Here is a 21,258-nt window from a genome sequence, read left to right as displayed (position 1 = left end):
CAGTGCCTCTGCTGATCTCTTTTTTCTTGTAAATAACTTGATAAGTCAGTTGGTGGCTATAAAAGTTTAGTCATAAAAGGAATCAGGCTGTAAAACTTGGATTATGATGCATTGATCTGAAGGTGGCCATTTAACTGCATTGATTCTGGAACATTACAATCAACCAGTTTGTGTACTACCTGTATTCAGGGGGTCCTGGCTACTCCAGCTTTGCCTGGCTGCTAACTCACTTTCCATAGTGGTGCTGATGCTAGCTTCAATGGCAACAAAATGTTCTTCGTTTGGCAATACATTTTTTTTCTCACATTAATTGAGATCTTGCACATTTCTTCTAGTGCTTGGATTGAGAAACAAAAGTAATGATTCCTTCTTTCCAGAATCTGTTGGGAGACAGATTTTTCATATTTATACACATGCCTGGGTGCATTATAAAGTTCTTTTGGCCTTAGTTACAGTTGCTAGGCCTTGAATGACCAACTGGATGAACCAATTTGTTACATCGCCGCCCTGAGGGAGACCAGTGCTACAGCTCTGGTTAGTTTAGAATACCAAAGACAGAAGCTTGTTGATTGTGGGTGAAGAAGCTAAATAATGACCGTTTCCTGAATGTGTATTTGAGCTTATGTTTTTCCCTAATGTTGTAATAAGTTTTTATTTTTTGACGTTCAGGGGTTCCAAGAGGTTAATTAAGGGGGGCAACCCAGGACCCCTTGTATTTTACACTTTGCAATCAACAAAAAAAAAATTAATTCTTCATTCGTGAGCTATTCTTAAATCTGTACATATATATTGGGTGTATTTTAAATATAACTGTAAATTGTTTCTGTGCAGCAGTTTCAACACATTGGGTCACACTCTTTCTTCCTCAAACTTTTTATATTCCATTTTTCTATCATGAGAAAGCCTCTCCCTCTATCACCATCAATGTCAGATCCATAAAGGGAAATGACACTTGATCCATATGAGCAGCATTGGCCTCCTTTTCTTCCTCTGGCCATTGCCTGGAGAGTGGGGCTGAATGAGAATGTTAAGTGAGTGTAAAATTCATAAAGATCCAGAGAAACTGTGCCGGGACGCAGTGGGAGGGTGGGAGAGCTCGTCTGGAGATAATCTCTTTATTCCGGAACGAAAAACATTGATCTGGACATTTGGTCTACTGAAGAGGTGTCAGGAGGGAACTCAATTGTGAGGTAAAGGGATTATGGGTAAAGCTCATCTGTCTTCTGCAAAACACAAGAAAGTTGGTTTTTTTTTGCCTGTATTGTTATTTTTGCAAAGCCACTGTTTATAACATTCTTTAACACAACCCTGAGCATTGTAGTATGCTAGGCCTCTTAAAAACTGTAAACATGATTAATATGTATCATAAATGCTTTCGGAAAGTTATAAAAATTTCCCATAACAGAGTGGACACTGGTCTTATTTCACACTGTCGCTGTCCAAAAAAAAACTTTACAGAAGAAGGCATAGAAGTGTGGAAGTGCAGTGCAGCTGTTGATATAGAAAAATAAAAATTGGGGAAAAGGGAAATACTTGCATTTTTGGACAATGATGGTATGTGAAACATGGTGCAAATGTGTAGGTTATTCTGGCCTGAGCTTGATGGGAGTCTTTTTATGAACATTAAAATTGCTCATCCGTATCCAGGCCTGCAAGATGCAAGACGTCAACACTAAGGGTTCTTTATCCTTCAAAGTAACTCTCTCTGGACTGATAGATACTCATTAGCTTCCACCACTGTGCTGGATTTGGTTCTGAAAGCTGGGAACACATCCAAATATTATGAACAAAAAGACTTTCACATCCTCGGTATAGAGTTAATGAAATTATGACATATGTCTAATTTAGGAACTGTGCCCATCTTGTTCTTTTAGCTACACATCTACAGATCTTCAGCCATCAAGTGATAAATGGGGTAACTATACCTTATTATTTTTAGTGGACTATTAAGTCATCCATTAAACCATCTGTACACAAAACTTTCTCTTTGGAAAACTGATATCTGATCTTGATAACAGCATTACTCCTAACCACGGGTAATGATCTAACTGTTTAAACATTCCATTCCTCTTAAGCGCTGCTGCCTAAGGCTTTGTCTTGCAAGAGGATACGTCTCCCAAGAGGCCCACGGCAGAGGTGCAAATTACACCCGCCATGGGCTTTTGAAAAATGACTATTCACCATGTGAATACACAAATGATCTCGAACCTGAGGGTGCTGACCAAGTCCTCACACAGGAGGATGGCCAGCAATCGTTCAACTGTAAGCGTCCTGTCAGTGTATTGCATTTCAAGTAAGAGAATGCTTTCAAAGGCTGGTCAGACAGGTCATCAACTAAGAATGCTTTATATCACACCCCTTTTGTCTCGCACATATTTCCCAGGTTGCAACTGTGAGTAAGAATCAGGTTAAAATGAAATGGTTAAGCCTTACTTTGGAATATAATAGTTTACAGTGGAATATAATAGTTTACAGCTGGTTTTTACAACTGATTTGTTCTTTGACCTTCAATTACAGACAAAATCTTGATTAAGTAAGTGTTAAATAATGTCGAAAGGGCCCTTGTGTGTTTACCGCAAACAGTCGTAATTCATTTTACAGGACCATTTCCCATCCTCTCAGGTTCTTTTTTTAGCTGTGCCATTAAGACTGGCATATGTAAATGATGTTTGCTCTGATTGGCTGCCAGTCTGGGCTGAAACACTTCCTAATACTTCAGTGTAGATGGGCGGGGCTAAACTGCTGAAGGCCTATATAGCTAAACTAGTCGGGTCTGGTGACATCACAAAAACAGAAATCAATTTTTGATTTATTTATTTATTTATTTATTTTTGCAGCTTAGTTTGTACTTATGGACTGAAGAATGAATGCATGTTTTAAAACGTAAACAATTTACATACTGCTTTTAGAAAAAGGCATGACAAATTGATTTTCCATGACATAGGTCTTTCATAATACGCAACATTGGCCCAGTTTGACTCATTCAGTTTTCAACTGAGATAAGCTGTACGATAAGATAAAACAAGCGTATCCATTTCAAATAAACTTCAAACCACATTAAGTAGTCCCTGAAGTGAACAACCCCCTCAGTGGCGTTCGGTTGGAGGCTCAGTCCACCCATTTTATGCGCTGGCCCTTTAAACCCACCCGTATTGGGGGCGTGTCCGGGGAAGAAAGGGCCGAGCTGAGCTGAATGAGCTGCAGCAGGAGCGCTGTGCTCGTTACACGCTAGACGACAGGAAGGATGCGGTTCTCTGCTTGTGGAGTCGATTTTTGAGTAGACTGTCGACTTTGAGGGAGATACAACTCTCTTCTACTTATGCATAGTTATTAGTATTGACATTAAATTCACGAAAAGACGCGAGAAAGTGTTCGAAGTTTTGTAATGGTAATTGAATGGAGGACCGAGCCGCTGGTTAAGCTCGTCACCTGAGGAGAGAAACAAACCGTTGGCTGAACTCGACACTGTTTACAACAGTAAGTTCCACTTCAGCTCAGTTTTTGATAAAGGCGCGACCGTTACAACCTCGTTTTGTTCATAAAATGGCAAAGATACTGTCCTATGTCGTCGGCTTACCTGAATATATCAAGTAGTGTTGCTTCCCCTAAGCGTTAGTGTCCTTCAGCTTGAATCCTTTAAAGTGAGCACTCGTACCGTTAGCCATCTCTTTTGAATGTTGTACGAGGCCGCTCTTCTGTAGAGCTCAATGGATCTGTTCCACTTTATGCATTCATTCACTAGGCCTATTCATTTGTTATTTGTCCACCACTGCAGATGGTAGATGGCCTCTAGTGTTCATTATTGTTCTCCATCCCTCCCTTTGCTCGCTTTGTCCCCTTAGCTAGGCCATGGTCATAGCTCTCTATTTACCCTTTACAATCAAAAACGTGCTTTTCCTTCTTGTCTCGTCCTGATTTTGGATTAATTCCTGTCGATGTCCCCACCACTCCCACCCACTACTACCAATCGCACATACTGCCTGCCTTTTGCAGCATGCTTGTTTTATATGCATCTCTCTATTTCACTATGATTCCCTAATCGTTGATTTATAGAGTGGCTCCTGTCCTTCAGTCTAATGATTGCTATTGTTTCTGTCGCTGTTGAGGTAGAACTTGAACGTGTCAGGCTAGTAAATGTCTCACAGCCTTGTCGTTTCTTTGTTTGCAACCACTAAAAAGCATGAGTGCTGGAGGCAGGGCAGGCACAGCCTAGCTTATTAGTCTATGTGACTTAGCAGTAGCCTAATGGTGTTAGAAGTAAAGAAGTCAAATGAAACTGACTGTGCATAAAATTGCAGAGTTTGGAGACTGTATATCTTTATTCTGCCAATTTCAAATTGTGTTCTAGACCGCAAAGCTTGCTCAACAGGGGAGTTTAATTATTAATAGGGTGGTGCAATGCCATGGGTAAACTTCCACTGTGGGGGAGAGCAGCCCTGAAGCAGCTTGTACTTTCTACCAGCACTTAATTACCAGTGTTTAATGAATAGGCACATGATACTTGTGTATTTTTGAGGGCTGTCTAAATTAATTGTTTTAACTCTTCAGTTAAGCCTTGATCTAAAAAAGTTATGGGTATGCAGTCTATGTTCTCAGTGAGTCAGCAATGATTAGTTATTTTCCATAATATGGTTAGGCAGTTTGCATGATGATAATGCATCTTGTAAGTTCTCCTAAGTGCCTCTCGTATAGTGTGAAACAGAGCCTGATGGATACACTTTTTTAGATACATTTTTTTGCCACGTAGTGTTTATTTACATGTTAGTGAAATCTTTTAAAGGCTTCATAGTTTACTGTTTTGAAAAGCTATGCATATTCTGGCATTAAGTATTTTTTTTTAGCATTTGGCTTGCACAAAAACTCAGGATAATAAGTATTCATTTGCTGATCTAATCAGTGCTGGTAGCCCTCAAAGCTTCTGAAGTCCACTGTGACTATGCTGCCTTTCAGCTTTACAGATTTACAGGCAGGCAGTTTGCTTCCGTTTGTGTAGGCTGTCTAAATGGAAAGAGGGACTGTGAATGTCATGCATATGTCTCAGCCTTTGAGAGATTGCACTTTAACATCAGCTCACCTGTTCTGGAACACTCCTTCAGGACAGTGGCCTGCCTTCCAGTATGCAGTCCATGGCTGGTTTCATTAGCCAGCTTTTAACAGACTGTTTTGTGTGCTTTAAGCCAACTTTCAGTATGCAGCAGAATCCTCAGTATTGGAGAACTCTTATTAGAGGTGGCACCACTTTTTCTGTTGATACGATGTTAACCCTGAAGAATTTAGTGTTGACTGATACTGATACTGATGTGATGTGAATATTGCCCATCTAAAACTACCATTATCAGATGTCATTACCATTATCAGATTGCTCAAAATATGCCCCAATGTGAGAATTCTAGGCCAATGCCACTGTACAGTGAGGTCATATTGAACATCTGGGATAAGTAAAATGTAGAAGCCATACTGAAGATTCTGCACTATTTCTAGATCACTATTCAAATGTAATCAAATTTGTGACATTGACCTTGTTGAGGTCATTTTTTTTAGTCATATCGCTTACAGTGAAGCATGTGTTTAGACAACTCTTAGGTGGATTTGATCTACTCTTCAGGGGTTTCTGCACAAACTTGTGAAGCCTAGCTTGACAGCACACTGTATTTAAAGCAAACGGATGACATAACATACTAATTCTGGAATTCATGTAAGTATTTCAAAGATTTCATTCAAATTGTTATGCTGATAATGTGTTTTTTAGTGAAAGATTGACCACTACTGAAAATGCACATAGACTTTTGGACCTCACTAAATACATTAGTGCTAATATGTATGCATTTAGAAAATGGAGAGACTGGTATTAAATCCACACTTACGTTATTGAGAAATTTACATTTAGAGGATTCTTGTTCACTAAGATGAATAAGAGATATTTTAGCTAGTAGAACAGCATCACTTAAACATTCTGCTTTTCCAGAATACAAAAACATGTCATTAGATATGAGTTTGAGATATTGATACAATCAAAGCATTTGTTTGATGCAGATAAAAAAAATCTAAAGTATCTGCCAATACTTCATGCATCCCTAAAGAAATTCATAAACAAAAAGGTCTTATACAAACCCACAAGTTGTTTTTATTCAGCTAAACTCACACACACAATAAAACCACAAAAATGTGGGAAAAGTAACCAATATAAAACAAAGGAACTGTAAATGTTAATGTTGGGGTGTATGTGACAACTGTGGGTATCGCAGGGTGGCATTGTGTCATGCTACAAGCAGTTGTATGATCTTTCAGGCTAGATTTGTAACCCTCTCATATCCGAGAAGTTGCTGCTTGTGCAGGTGATTCAACATTTACTGCTTGGTTTGGGCCAACGTCAATACTAGGTGTTGGATCCGTGCCACTTCTAACACTTGTACAATTAATTTGTGTCCCAATGAACCTTGGTGATTTTACTGTGTATGTCCTTTGCTTTAACATGCTTTCAAACAAGCCGCATGTCTGCGTTTGGTTGATTACACTTGCATTGATTTTTTTCCTTTAGCATAGACTTCACATTGTGAAGTGGCTCAGTGAAACCTTGACATAAGGTCCGTATCCTACAAAGCTGTCTTGAAGTGATAAATTTGATTGAGGATATTTTCCTCCCCATCAACAGTCTCACCTCCACCATTTTTAATGTGTTTCAAGCCCCTGGCAAGCTGAGCGGGCCGTCTTTGCCTATATTAGTTTGGAAACCTTTCATTCCAGCCTTAGAGGTTAATGCATGCTATTATTCCTTGCTGTGCTCTGCTGGAGGCTGTGCCAACAGCCTCATTACTGTCTTCAGTTCCTCTAACGCACACTCTTCTGGCCTTCCACCAAAATGGCTTGCATTTGCCTAGTCTGCAGTGAGTGCAAATTTACTAGAAGATGGTGTACTTTCCCTTGTTTTGGAATACCTATAACTAACAAACGCGCACACAAACACACTCAGTATATATAGACCCTCAGACCAATTTCTAATGCAAGAAATTCATCCATCCATCCATCCATCATCTTCCGCTTCTCCGGATGCAAGAAATTGTGATGTGCAAAATGTAAGTAACAGCAGACAGACAATGAGGTGCAAATCATTTAAACCCTATATTTAAGTGATAATAGTACAAAGACAACATATCTAATGTTGAAACTAAACAAGTATCTCACAACTAACAGGGTTAATTGGCAACAGTTTGTCGCTGCATCCACAAATGCAAGTTAAAAGTCTACCATGTGAAAAAGAGAGCATAGATAAACAGGATCCAGAAATCCTGCTGCCTTTCTGGCCCTGAGTTTGTTTAAAATGGACTGAGGCAAAGTGGAAGTGTTCTGACCAAAATTTTGAAGTCCTTTCTGGAAGTAATGGATGCTGCATTTTCTGGGCTAAAGACGAGAGGGACTGTCTGGCTTGTTCAGCGCACAGTTCAAAGTTCAAAGGCCAGTATTCATGATGGTATGGGGGTGCGTTAGAGCATGTGGCATGGGTGACTTGCAAATCTGTGAAGGCATCATTAATGCTGAACGATGTATACAAATTTTAGAGTATAAATTCCTGACCTTTCACCCATCAAAAACATTTGCATCATGTAATGAAAAATACAACAAGGAAGACCCTGAACGGTTGAGTACCTGAAATCCTATGTGAAGCAAGGATGGGAAAACTACAGCAGTCAGTCTCCTCAGTTCCTAAATTCTTACAGAGTACTGTTAAAAAAAAGAAGGGATGGAACACAGTGGTTAACATGCCCCTGTCACAGTTTCTATGAAATGTGTTGCTGGCATCAAATTCAAAATTGGCATATATTTTATGAGAAACAATAAAATGACTTTTGCACCATTTTCAATAAAATATAGGGTTTAAGTAATATGCATCGTCCCAGATTTTTTGTTTGGAAACAAGTTAAATTCTTGAAATGCTCATCAGACAATTGAATTCAATCAGGGTTTTATCTTTGTGGTATTTAGGTAGATATAGCCAAGCAAACTATTAGATTGGTTAGGACTTCAGGAGTTCAAGGCCTAATGCTCCAGATTAACCACTAACATAATTAGGAACTGACTGTGGAAGCAACCAGTCACATTTTGATTTACAGTGAGTGAGACCAATTTTAGCAGGAAAAAGCATCACTCTGGGCCTTTAGGAAGTTCTAGATACATCACTGAGTATGAGTGGTAGCCTTACGCATTTCAGTTAGATGTTAGAAATGGACAAAAATGGTGACTACTGAACTCTTTATTAAAGAACTCCTTAAAACCGCTACAAGAGAAACGTTATATGTATCAAGCTTCAAATAAAACATGGAAGGACTTTTACATGGTCCAAATGTCCATGTTTCATCACAAATGGCCACAAAATGTTCATGTGAATAACTTATCTTACTGCTAACATACTAGCATCCCATAGGTGCGGTAGCAGAAGCTAGGAATATCACAGATGTGGTTTTCCTATTTTTTGACACAGATTTTGGTTTAAAGCTAAAGGCCTAGTACTAATATTTACAGTTTCACCGATATATGGCAAAAAGGCATATTAATATGCCTTACCAAGCAATTAATCATTGCTGATTCGAGATGGTAAATTTTAGTCAGTGCTTTTTTAAGTTGAGCTCTGTTTACGAAGTCTCAGAGATGAAGATAGGCTCTCCTCCCCCCCCCCATCTTTTGTAATGCTGCAGCTTAGGGTGGTTTCTCACTTGCTCAGTGTAGTATGAGATCACTCTTACACAAGTCCCCCTATGTTTGAACATTCTAGCGGCCTTGACCTCAGCTGTTATGTGTGGTTGCTTGTGGCAAAATGCGTGCGTGGCGGCAACCGTTTTTTGCATCACAGGAAATTCTGCTTAAGCAGCTTTTGCACTGCAGAGAATGCATCCGTGAACTTCAGGAGAGATTTCTGTGCAGTGAATTCTCTCTAAGTGCTGACAGTAAGTAGGCCTGTATACTGTATGCAGCATACAGCTATTTGACTTCAGATTTCAGCATAAACAGGAACTGTATGAGTCAGGCACTACGCCTTCAGATGTGCATAATCGCCACTACGATTGGGTAAAGCAACATTCTATGTATTCAAGCTTATCCAATCTCCGCTAGTCCCTTTTGATCCAGCCTGTTGGCTAAAAAATGTCAAACATTATATAACCCTGCTACCCTGGGAGGGTCAATTGCCAGGTTAGTTGAATTCCATCAGTGAATAATATGTGAGCTGGTGATGGGTACAGTGATGCTTTCTGACCTTTTTTTTTTGCAGTTATTGTTTTAAACTTGAAAAACCGGAGTCTATTGAATGAGGGGAGGGAGAGCATGACAAAGCAGTTTTTCAAAAGTACATTTCAAAGCACATTTAAGTTAAAATAGTTGTCTTATTGCTGTTGTGCGGTAAGACACTGACTGAAGCCCCGTTGAACACTACATGCAGGTCTGTGATTTGTAAATCTATCTCTTGAGCTAGTTTTAAAGCCTTCTTTCCCTCTCCTGTCTGGCTGCTTTACTGCAAGTACATCTTAGCTGTTCCATCACATTCGACCTGTGGCAGGGAGGAGCTTAAAACTGTCGGACTGTCCCAAAAAATTGTGAACGCAGCACTTCAACGTTTCTGAATACCACCTTTATTGAATATTTTCAACAATTCCAGGTGTTAAAGTTTAAGGCTTTTTTTCTTATTTAAAAAAAAACCAAACAAGAGCAGTCAGACCTTGTGGCTATGGTTCTACAGTAAAAGATCTCACACCAGGCAGGAAATAATTGTCAGTTTGAAGATACTTTCTCTAGATTGACAAAGCACTTCTTGTAAGTCACTCTGGATAAGAGCGTCTGCTAAATGCTGTAAATGTAAATGTAAGATGTTCCAGTCTGGAGTGAACCTGCAGGATGGTATCGGAGCTCTCTCCAGGTACACTGAATTCTTGGTGAATTGCTGTAGGCTTGGTGATATCATCACATTCTCAAATTGTTGGCCAACAGGTTGAACTTTTGGTGTTTCATTGAACAGAGTGTTTAAAGATGCGAAAAAGTCCAAAAGTTGGATTTAGATAGACTATTTTATGAAGGCTTTAGATTAAATAAATGCACAAATATTGTGATGGTGATTAATGAAGAAAATGTTGTGCATCCTCACCATAAAATAATAATTATGAGGCTGCGTCATCACTGTGTAAAAAGCGTTAGTGGAAGTTAAGTTCATGAGTGACTTCTTTGAACATGGACTGCCAGTGGACGTGATCCATGTTTGCTTAGGCCGTAGAGTTGTTTGTTTGTCTAGCGCGTGACCAGTAATACAGTAAGTGATATGTTTATGGGAGTGTTTTATTCAGGAAGGGCTGGGAGAATGGATTTCCGCTGGGATGGGAGGGCTGGGGTCTCATATATTCCCTGCCCTTCCTGTCTGTAGCTCCCTTTCCAAACCATAACATCCCTCATGTGCTATATTGCCCCTGGTTTATCTCAGTTGCTCTCTTTTCCTCTAGGCTTTGCTTTGTGTAGGCTGGCCCAATTCTTTTGAAATTCTAAGCATGGTTTTACGCAGCGTCAATAACACTGACCCATCTGAGCTCAGTGAGAAAGGAGCGTACTTTAGATTGGATTATGTTTCCTGTGTCTTATCTCTATAGATGTCTTCAGTGGCCTGGGGCAGGTGTCTGGGTTTTGTTGACCATTTTCCTCCTCCTTCTGTTCCTAGGGGAAATTCTAATGGGTGGCACCCTCAGCAGGGTTTTACAACCTTGACCTGCTCACAGCCCACGGGCCTCCTTTTTTTTTGGTTACAGGAGGGTTCATCTCACTGCCTCAAATATCTAGGCATGGTCAAAGTGTAGCATATTACAGACTGAAAATGCCATCTACAGACACGTTTAAAGCTCACATAAGCTGCTTAGTGCATGGGGTCTAGGCAGCTTCCTCCCCACATACCCGGCCTTATCCGATCTCTGCGATGAGGTGAAGCTGACAGGTTTGTCCAGTTGCTTCGTACTGCAATCAATATACACTGTTTGTCTGTTTCTCAACTTATTTGGAATTATTTTTGACCACCTGCCCAGGATTGTTTATAGCTTTTGTGTTGTACCGAAAAACAGTTAGTGTATGATATAATCCGCCTACCAGCAGTGAAAATGTTCATCATCCTGCCCAAAAGGTTGCCCTCCCCATACCCTTTTACTTGATTGGTGGCTGTATGTTGTTCTGCTTCACCTCACTCCTCCTCATTATAGTTTTGCCTTGTTTGGCATCTGGGCTCTTGTATGGACAGTTTGTATGCTTTTCTGTTTTTCAGCATCACTTGTGTTTTTGAAGAGCTTTCAATAGACCTCTCTGTAGACACACTGCTCAGGAAATATCTGGAAAATGTTTTTGTTTGGAGCAGAATACAGTCTGATGTACTCGCATGATTGAACTATTCTAGTAACAATGGATTGTGTGCTTGAGCGAAGGTCATTCAGTCATGTGTATAAGCCTAAAATGGATTTATAGTTAATAACCAGTGTTTATCCCAGATGTTGGTGAATAACCATTATTCTGAATGCCCCAAACCTCATTATGCTTTCAATTCTATTTCTACATAGCCAAATTAAATTCTTTTATGTAAATGTTATCATTTTATGCAGATTTGAGACTGAATAGGCCACTTCATTTGTAGTGGTTGTGAACAGAGTTTAGTAGAGTCCTTCACCAGAACATGATGTTAACTTTATCTGGTAAACAACACTATCTAACCTTTCCTACACCTCAGGGTTTCTCATTAGAAAAGCCTAATTTTACTAGTGATTTGTCTCCTTGGTAATGTCACCAATTTGAGAACATGAATAGAATGGTGCTGTCTTTATAGAGGGTGTGAGGCAAGCCAACGGCATGGCTCTTCCTGGGTTATTTAGGTGATTACGCCTGCCTCACAATGGGGGATGTCTGTCTTCAATCTAAGAGTGAGGTAAAGAAGCCACGTTAACAAACCCATAATGCACCATGGGGGTTCCTATCTACTACCTTATCTGTAATAAATAGCCTCAAAGCCCTGTGAGCAGATCTTAATCTTTTCAAGCCCCTTGAAAGTTCCATAAACAGCTCAAGGTCTCAGCAATCAGTGTCCTTTTTATCATCAGTCAGATGACATCGGTCAGAGTTCTTAATCCCATAGAATTAGTTCAATTTAAAGATTTGGTTTGAGTGTGCTAATGCTCTGTGAAGACCCTGCTTTTTCAATTCTCTAGAAGTGCCTTTCTATTTGTGGTACACAAGTGTGTCGTCCATGGGTGTGGTCATGGGTCCGGCCACAATAGCTATGACTTTATAATTAAAATTCACCATGTATTGCTGTGTTTGTTGTTGATGGTCATATTTCAAAATAACAATATAAGGAACCATTGACACCTAAACATTTGGATTCTTGTTTAGTATGGATGCACTGAGGTGACAATTCCGGGCTGATGCCGATATCTGTTATTTTTTTTTACGCACTGCTGATGCTGATACATAAAGATTTTATAAATGCAGTAACTGACTTTAAATCTACCTGGGGTAGCCTTAAAGAGAAACAATATGGCATTTATTTAATTACAACCATAAAGGCAGTAAAATTGAATTAGTGTTTCATTCAGTTCCATTGACATGGGTGTATAAAATCAAGTATGCAGCCATGCAGTCTGCCTTTACAAATATTTGTGAAAGAATGGGCCATACCAAGTACCTAGTACCAAGCTGAATTCAAGCATGGTACTAGGATGCCACTGTTGCAACAAGTTGGTTTGCAAAATTTCTTCCTTCCTAGATATTCCACAATCAGCTGTGAGTGGTATTATTGAGATGAAAGCGTTTAGGAGCCACAGCAACTGTGCCACAAAGTGGCAGACTAGGGTGGGGTCATTGAGCGCAAAGACACATAGTTCGTAAAAGTCGCCAGTGCTCTGCTGACTCAATCACTGCCGACTGCATTGTGCCAACTGTAAAGTTTGGTGGAGGAGAGATCATGCTATGAGGTTGTTTTTCAGAGGTTGGCCTAGACCCCTTAGTTAGGGAAATCTTAATGCTTCAGCAGACCAAGACATTTTGGCCAATTGTATGCTTCCAACTTTGTGGGAACAGTTTGGGGAAGGTCCTTTTCTGTTCCAGCGTGACTGAGCCCCAGTGTGCAAATCAAGGTCCATAAAAGCATGGTGAGTTTAGTTTGGAAGAGCTTGACTGAACCACACAGAGTCCTGACCTCAAACCCATCAAATACCTTTGGGATGAACTAGAAGAGATTGCGAGCCAGGCCCTCTTGTCCGACATCACTGTCTGACCTCACAAATGCTCTTCTGGATGAATGGGCAAAAATTCCAACAGACACACTCTAAAATCTTGTAGAAAGCTTCCCAGAAGAGTGGAAGCTGTTATAGCTGCAAAGGCGAACCAACTCCTTAGTAGTACTTATGGCTTTAGAATAGGGTGTCATTACATCTACAGGAGATTTTAGGTGTAGATGTCCCAATACTTTTTTCCATGTAGTGCATCATTGTGCACTGCTCATCCATGTTTAGTTTTGATTTCAGATACCAATCCATTAAGGCTTTTACTGTCCCAGAAAGGACACTACAGTAATCTGTAGTAATGTTTTAGAGTTATGCCATATGTGGCTTTTGTTCAGCTGCCCTCAGGTCTGCTAGCCTTCCATCCAGATCAGTGGCTCAAAATGACCTCAATTTGATTTTAAAGAGGAAATGGTCAGTGATCAGCTGTGGAAATGGATTCAGTCAGTCATGTTTATGAATAGTGTGTTTGTGTGGGTGTCTGCAGCCTGCTGTAGATGTCATTGTTCTCATGACTGTAAGTTTGACTAAGTGGCTGCAAGTAAATTTGAATAGAAGTGTGAAATTTTGCACGTGTTACACACCTCTTAAATAAAATAATATGCTAATTAAATTAAAGGTAGCATTCCTTTTTTTCTGCTTGTGTTTTTGGAGCTCCACTATTAAACAAAATGCACACTGTTGATTAGTTATAGCTAAAGATTACAGTAAAAGCACTGTTCCAGATGGTTCTAACATTTTTCCTGAAAAGATAACAAATTTGTACAGAACAGCAGTCGATCACTGTCTGACTGAGTGCTAGCATGCACTCAACTCCTTTGTCTGGTTCACAAACAGATGCTTGTTCTGTCTTTCACTCACAGTCAGAGATAAAACGAAGGAGACAAACAGACAAAGGAGTCAATTCCTGCATATTGAAATGACTTATAATATAGCACACTACACACGTTTGTGCCTTATACATTATGGTTGTGATCCAAGGCTACTGTAATAGTCACAGCAGTCATTAACTGAGATTAACTTGCCCAGGACAGTGAGACCTGATTCTGAACATTTTGGGGCCATGAGAGACATCAGTTTTTTTATTGTTTGATGCAATGAAAATGATTTGATTCATTTCACAGGAATTGTTAATACAACAATAGATTTCTGTAAAAGTGATTTTCCACAAAAATGTATTTAATGCTGTACAAAGTTTAGTGATACGGGCTCTGAAAACAGAAATTGTTGGCAAAATTTTGTACATTTTTTTTTTTCCATTCAGCTAGTGGAATAATTTCTTGTCGATGTCTGAAATGTGAAAACATACATTGGATTTTTTTAAAAATTGAATGATAGTTGGACCGAGGAGTAGATGAAAGAGTTTGCTTTTACAAAGAACGGCACCTTTTTTTAGTACTTGCAGAGAAAGGTGTCCAGGTTGATTTCCAGTGGAGAAAAGTAATAACATTAAAATAAACAAAATGTCCGTTTAGGGGCCCTTACTGACCTCTTATGCCTCTTATGACCTCTCTGGGGTTGTATTGTGCCACAGCTGTATTTTCTTTTTTTTTTTTTTTGTTTTATATCCAGATGTGGTAAGAGGAAGACAGGCAATTATTCTATAAATGTTTGTCGAGTTTAGAACCATTCCCAGTTGTGTATTTTCTGTGTTGTGTATGTTTGTAATGAGCATGTTTGAATGTGACTCACTAACCTCTTAAAATGCACAAAGGGGTCAAAGTTGATTATGTATAGAACCATTCAGGCTGTGGGGATAGTGAGATGGATGGATGGATGGATGGAGAGAAAGATAGTGAGGGAGGTATGTTTAGTCTAAAAAAGAGCCGAAGCAGAGGAAGACCAGCTGCGCTGGACTGCTGCTGACATAGATATTGCGAGAGGCTGTTTGGAAAGTCACTGGCCCCCTCTAGGGCCTTTTGTTTCCCACGCCACCTTCTCATGCTCTCATACTCCCTTCATATTCACATATGGCTATAAATAAGCTGCACTGCACATCTGATAGAGCAGCTTTAGGAGAGTGTTCTGGAATGGCCTCTGTAACTAGCTCTGGCTATTAGCCCATACAGTAATACATGTTAGAGGTGTAGAATATGACTGTTTCGATATAATTTTTCATTACGTTTTATTCTTTTAAGCTTTAAGCTGACTGGAGTTGAGGAGTTGTCTTCCGAGGATGCAAGTGACTTATCCAATATTGTCATCATATTTTCATCAATATAGTCTCAATTTTGCTTTTAAGACCTAAATATCTAGCCAGACCTTCCCTTTGACGTGTGTGTGTGTGTGTGTGTGTGTGTGTGTGTGTGTGTGTGTGTGTGTGTGTATGTAATGTTAATACATTACACAGACATGCGCCATTTTCCCCCCTCCTGATTCTTTTAACAGAAGTGACCCTTATTTAGTCCCACAACAGGGAAATTTCACCTCCGCATTTAACCCCACCACATACACACTAGTGGGCAGTGAGCGCACTCTGCACAGCCCTATCCGCAGTGCCCGGGTAGCAGTTGGGGGTTGGGTGGTTAGGGGGTTAGTCACGTACTGTTGCCTATGGGGATTGAACCGGCAACGTTCCGGTCACAAGGCTGGTTCCCTAACCTCCAGCCCACAGCTGCCCCCCTTACATAGCTTTTAACTGTAATGTGGAGCAATATAATAATTTTGCCTTAAATACATGCCAAAGAATGCTGGAGTGATTATTTGAGAGCATGCTGATGTATCCAAGTCACTGTGTGTGAGAGTGAGTCAGGCTTGTTAACTCCTACAGAGGTGTCAGGGAAGCACTGGGGAGTGGGAGATAGGGGGTGGGGGCTTAAGACTTTGCATCTTTCTTAAGATGCCTGTTTTTCTTTCAGCTTTTGCCACCCAGGAGCGACACCCCTACACAAACACTGCATTCTTTGTCTGTGGTGATGCTTCAAATTAGAGCTTGGGTCTTTCATTACATAATTTTGCCTTTTTTTTAAATTATAATTAAAATGTTTTGTATATTTATTTTCCTCTTTCTGTTTTTGTTCTTCCTGTTATCACACAGATGTTTTCCTCCTTTTTATGGAAAGTGCTTTGCTGCACTTTATTTAACTGACCATATTCAAACCAGTTCAGTCGTTTTGGAGCTGTCAGAGGACTTGTTTCTTTTGTATATTGTTTGTGTGTTATTGTAGGATGCCATTTCTGTTTAGAGCATTCGCTGAGTGCTGTCATGGAAACAATTGGGCCTATAAGTATTCATTAGATCCCAGGTGTTTAGCACTCATTGGCTGCACCCGCTCAACCGTCTCTAGCCTTAATAGAGGATGCTAATGACTTGGATTCCTTCAGTCACCGACTAATGTTACAAGATTCTGTTCAAGGTCTGTTTCTTAACCATTTCAGAAGGTGTGGTTTGAGATTGGTGGAAGGTCAATGAAAGCTATTCATCTGTAATGCCATGGTAAATATTAACAGTACATGACTGAATTAAGCATGATTTAGTTGCTTGGCAATCTATATAACATGGTATATTGATTGATGGCACTAGGCATAAGCACAGAGAGTAAGCATTTCACTGAGCAAGTAAGCCAAGAAAAAGAGAAGCAAAGCAGTTTGCTGACAGGAAACGTTTTTGCCTTTATGTTGCGGGGTGTTACCACGGCAACTTGTGCAGGTAAGCCCGTCGTCAGGAAGTGAATGCATTGCTGGCGGAGAAAGGCACAAACAGAAAGAGGTCAGTGCCTGCTAGAGCACCACTACAGATGATTTCACTCAGCTATTGTTCCTCCAGCAAATGGGAACTGCTGAATATTTCATCAGGGTTGGGACAGGAGAAACCTGTTGTGACTGCTGAGCTCTCTGCCTGTCTCTCATTCTGAAAGGCTGAACTTAATGAGCTGGGATGAATGCCATGGAATAAAAGAGTTCTTCGTGATGGTGAGCGGTTTCATCAGCATAGGGGAGGTTTTGTGCGTGTGTGTATGCTGAGGTTTTACATTTGTGCTGGCCTGTTTTATGCATCATGAAGGCTTTCTGGTTTAAGGAAATTTACATGACCTTTCTCCTTGGACTTGACTGGCCTATCTAGTTTAACGTTTTCCATCAAAGTTAGAACTCGGTTGCCTCTCTTGGAGAGGTTAGTGGGAAGAAGGTTGTCCTTATATCAGCATAAAAATGTGGTGACAGCTCTCTGTAACCATCAACCCTTAAGTAGGTGAATAGACCAACACTGAACTGGTTGCTCATCCACATTGAAGAGGCTCTCAGTGGATGCCTTTCACTGGTTACAGTCACATTTACATTCAATGCAAGAGTCCTGCCTGCCATTTATTGTTCATGCAGTGTACAATGTAGTGTGAAATGATTATCAGCCTCATACATTTTCATCTGACACATGTTTTTGCACATTCTACAGACATTTAGTAGTATGTAGCAAATGTCATGCTGACACTGACCAGGCCCACTGCATTCCCACCAGGACTCCTTGTTCAGTACTCTTATCTCAGTATTGACTAAAATTTCAGTCTGCTCAATTCTGAAACGGCCTGTGAACTCGGGTGAAGGTTGCATCTCCACTCCCCTTTCTGACTGGGGCAGGGCATTTGAAAGCTTCTGTTGGTATTTAGGGCTGTCTCACAGATAAAACATCCTGGAACTGCTCCACCATTGACTGACTCTACATTCCACTCACAGTGTATTGATCTTGCACTGAAGGAGCTGAATGACACAGCAGTACTGGAATTCAGTAATTGAGTTAGTTTGCTATCTACAGCTCTGCTGAGATCTAAGATGTCATCTTCAATTTTGTTTCGAGACTTACGGTGGTGTGTTTTGTTTCTTTCCACAGGTTGGTTAGAGCTGGTCTGAAGCTAAGGATCACGGGTGGCATCATCAAATGAAGAGTATGCTTTATTAGAAATTGGATGTGTATGCAACATTAACCTTTTTAGAAAAGTAGAGCTACATATTGACTCCTCTGGACTAGGCCTTTGTGGACTATAGATTTATTTTCGTGGAGTGGTACAGATTTACAAAGATGCCTATTTTGAAGCAGCTAGTTTCAAGTTCTTCACAGACCAAGCGGCGGTCTCGCATGGACCTCACTACAGAGATGATCAGCGCTCCTCTTGGTGACTTCCGTCACACCATGCATGTGGGCCGGAGTGGTGATGCTTTCGGGGACACATCCTTCCTCAGCAGCCACTCTGGAGAACCGCCGCGGGATGGCACATATCCCCGCTCACCCAGACCAGGGCTGCTGTCAAGAACCTTCAGAAGCAGCAAGCGCTCCCAGTCAGTCACCCGTGTGGACCAGCGAGAGAACACGCTGCTACCCCCTAGTGGCTCACCTACATTTGTGAAGAACGCCATGTCTTTGCCTTTCTTGAATGATCAGGATGTGGATACTGGAGGCAACAGGGTGCTCATGAGCCTAGCCTCCAGCCCTATAAAGCAGCTGCCATCTAATGGAGCAGCTGCCCATGGCCTGGACCTGGAGCTCCATGAGCGGTGCTTTGGGGAACTCACCGAACTGCGCCCCTCTCCGACTTATAATGGACGAGGTGGGATGAAACATGCTGAGTCAGTGATGTCCTTCCATGTTGACCTGGGGCCTTCCATGCTGGGAGATATCCTAGGAGTCATGCAGAAGGAAGAAGATGACCAGGGCTTTGAAGAGGGCAAAAGCAGTGAAGGACGGGCATCTCCACTTCTCATCATCCAAGGAGGGCAAGAGGAGGAGCACGAAGCAACACAGGAATCAAGGGAAGAAGTGGTGGTAAAAGAGGAGCAGGAAATGGATCTGGAAGTGGAACATGAAGCTCCTTACCGGGCACCCAGCTCAGTAGACCTGGAGATCCAGAGCGAGGCCACCAGCACCCCCGAGGTTCAGCCCAAACATCTGCAGCAGCCTGACAGCTGCTCTGTCTCCAGCTCTGGGTCTCATGCCCTGGACGACAAACCAGCCAACCAGCCATACGGGGCTGACATGGACAGCACCAACTACAGCTACAACCCAGGAGAGGAAGGAGCCTTTTCTTCCTTCTTAGAGGACGAGGATGACGAGATCCGTGTATGAGGAACCAGAAGTCTTGCAAGAGCTCTGTGAGGCTGGAGAGACGGGCAAAACAAATCTGACAGTCCTATTGATGCTGTATATAAACGGAGAGTCCAGAACTGTTGCTGGGTCCTGTGAGGAATCTGTGAACAGGTCAAAAGCAGGCTCATGGCTCCATTCCTCTGTCTGAGCAAAGAGGGAATCAGGGTGACTGCCTTACGTGGTTATTGCCACAGCTTGCCACACTGGGCCCTTAACCAACCCGGGCATATCAGCCACTGCTGTTTGCATTAGGAGGAAACTAAAAAGACACGTGATTGGTGATGAAGGGAGTCACAAATAAAAAGAACAAAGATGTCTCATTGCTTTGCTTGCACCATTTCCCTCCTCACCTTATGTCTTAAATGAGCATCAGTGTGTAACATTTGTGAAGTCATGTGGATGGTGAGTTCTGATTGTTTATGAGAACTGGGTTATTTTCACTACACTGTCGGCGCCTTGTTTTGTTACATCCTTGAAGGGACATGCTGCTAATGCTGTAGGATCCAGGCTGAGCCTGTTTTTCACTCCTCTCTGTGATTAGGACAGAAGTTTTGACTTATGACCTTGGTCTTAAGATAAAGCATTTTGGTTCCACATCCTGTTGAATGCTGTTATTAAGGCTGTTGCACTCGGTAGCATACTCCTGAAATAAAGATCAAGAACCAGAATGTGGTGGAAACCTAAGGAGGTGCAGTAGCAGATGTTTCATGTTTTGTTTTTTCCCCTGCTGGCTAGCAATACTTCAGTATTAGGAGTGATGACAGGTGGCAGAGCTCTTTCTTCACTGTGTACAGAGTTTTGTGTACTGGCCTATGCTGCGTCTTTATCTTACCACTTCCTTCCTTATCATGTGATGAGAAGTAAGCTCTGCAGCTGGCTAGTTAACACATTATCTCACTATCACATTGTCCATGTCACTGAAACTGCCAGAAACAGCATCTGTGCTGTTCAGTTTTAGAACATTTGTTTTGTCTAGCATAGTCATGGTAAAAATATTTGCCTTAATTAAATTATTTTTGGGGTTGTAAACCATGCAGTTGGTCAGCACCACTGATTGGACATAAAAGAAAGTGTAGAACATCTTTTAAGCAACAGTGACACTAACTTCTCAGCCTGCTTCTGTTTGAACTGAGTGATAGGGAAATCATACGTTTTATGGAGTTATTCTCATGGACAGCCACAAATTGGACAACATGAATGTGAGTGAGGCCATTATTATCACTCACAGCAGTGCTGTTGTGCGTGCCTAATGCTACAACCTTCTCAGACCTTGGGTCTTTTGTACACTGTTGGCTACAGTAGACTAATAGTTCTGAAGAACTGGAGTTGTAAGAAATCCTGATGGAGCATTTAGCAGCAGGGATCCCTTCAGCCTTAAGTAGATGTGACAAAAGTGCCAAATTTAATCTACCACATACTCCAAAGTAAAACTGGCAATTTGGACATCATTTAACATGGGATTTTTAGGGGGGGGGTCTCCTTGCTGACTTGATTATTCAAATAAGGGGCTAAACCTCAGGCATAATTAACTGAAATGCTTAGCTAGAGTATATTTGCTTAAACCACTTTAGAGGGGGAAGAAACACAGCAGTTCCAAGATGTTTGCATAGGCTTTTTCTGGAAGTCTGTTTTGAATTTCTGTAACAAAGAAGTACTAGATTTACTGTTGTCAGCAGCTGACTTATAAGATCAGAGGTCTATTAGATTCTGTCCTGCTATTTTATATGTATATAATAATAACAACAACTTGCTAGTCCTTCTTACTTTTGTATGTCCCATTTTATGTATATTTTTCTTGCTTGGTGACCCTAATTTTGAAAATGCAATATAACAGCTATATTTTTCAATAAAAGGAATTTGTCATCACCCAGCAGGCCTATGTGACTTACTGTTAGTCCA

At 41.0% G+C, this 21,258-nt stretch overlaps 1 protein-coding gene across 1 annotated transcript; it reads left to right on the top strand.

Annotated features, from left to right (window-relative positions):
* Positions 1-3,174: 3,174 nt before the first annotated feature.
* On the top strand, positions 3,175-21,229 carry cdc42ep4a (CDC42 effector protein (Rho GTPase binding) 4a). Its single transcript, XM_017705949.2, has 2 exons — positions 3,175-3,477; positions 18,109-21,229. Exon 2 carries the CDS (start codon positions 18,298-18,300, stop codon positions 19,336-19,338), a length of 1,041 nt encoding a protein of 346 aa, XP_017561438.1. The 5' UTR covers positions 3,175-3,477; positions 18,109-18,297; the 3' UTR covers positions 19,339-21,229.
* Positions 21,230-21,258: the final 29 nt, after the last annotated feature.

The sequence above is a fragment of the Pygocentrus nattereri genome, chromosome 14, assembly GCF_015220715.1.
Source record: "Pygocentrus nattereri isolate fPygNat1 chromosome 14, fPygNat1.pri, whole genome shotgun sequence".
Lineage (NCBI taxonomy): Eukaryota > Metazoa > Chordata > Actinopteri > Characiformes > Serrasalmidae > Pygocentrus > Pygocentrus nattereri.
Note: the sequence above shows the minus strand (reverse complement) of the source record. Positions and strands in the feature narration are given on the sequence as shown.

Excerpts from the sequence above, each read along its gene's own strand:
- cdc42ep4a (XM_017705949.2), top strand. The coding sequence starts at position 18,298 with ATGCCTATTTTGAAGCAGCTAGTTTCAAGTTCTTCACAGACCAAGCGG.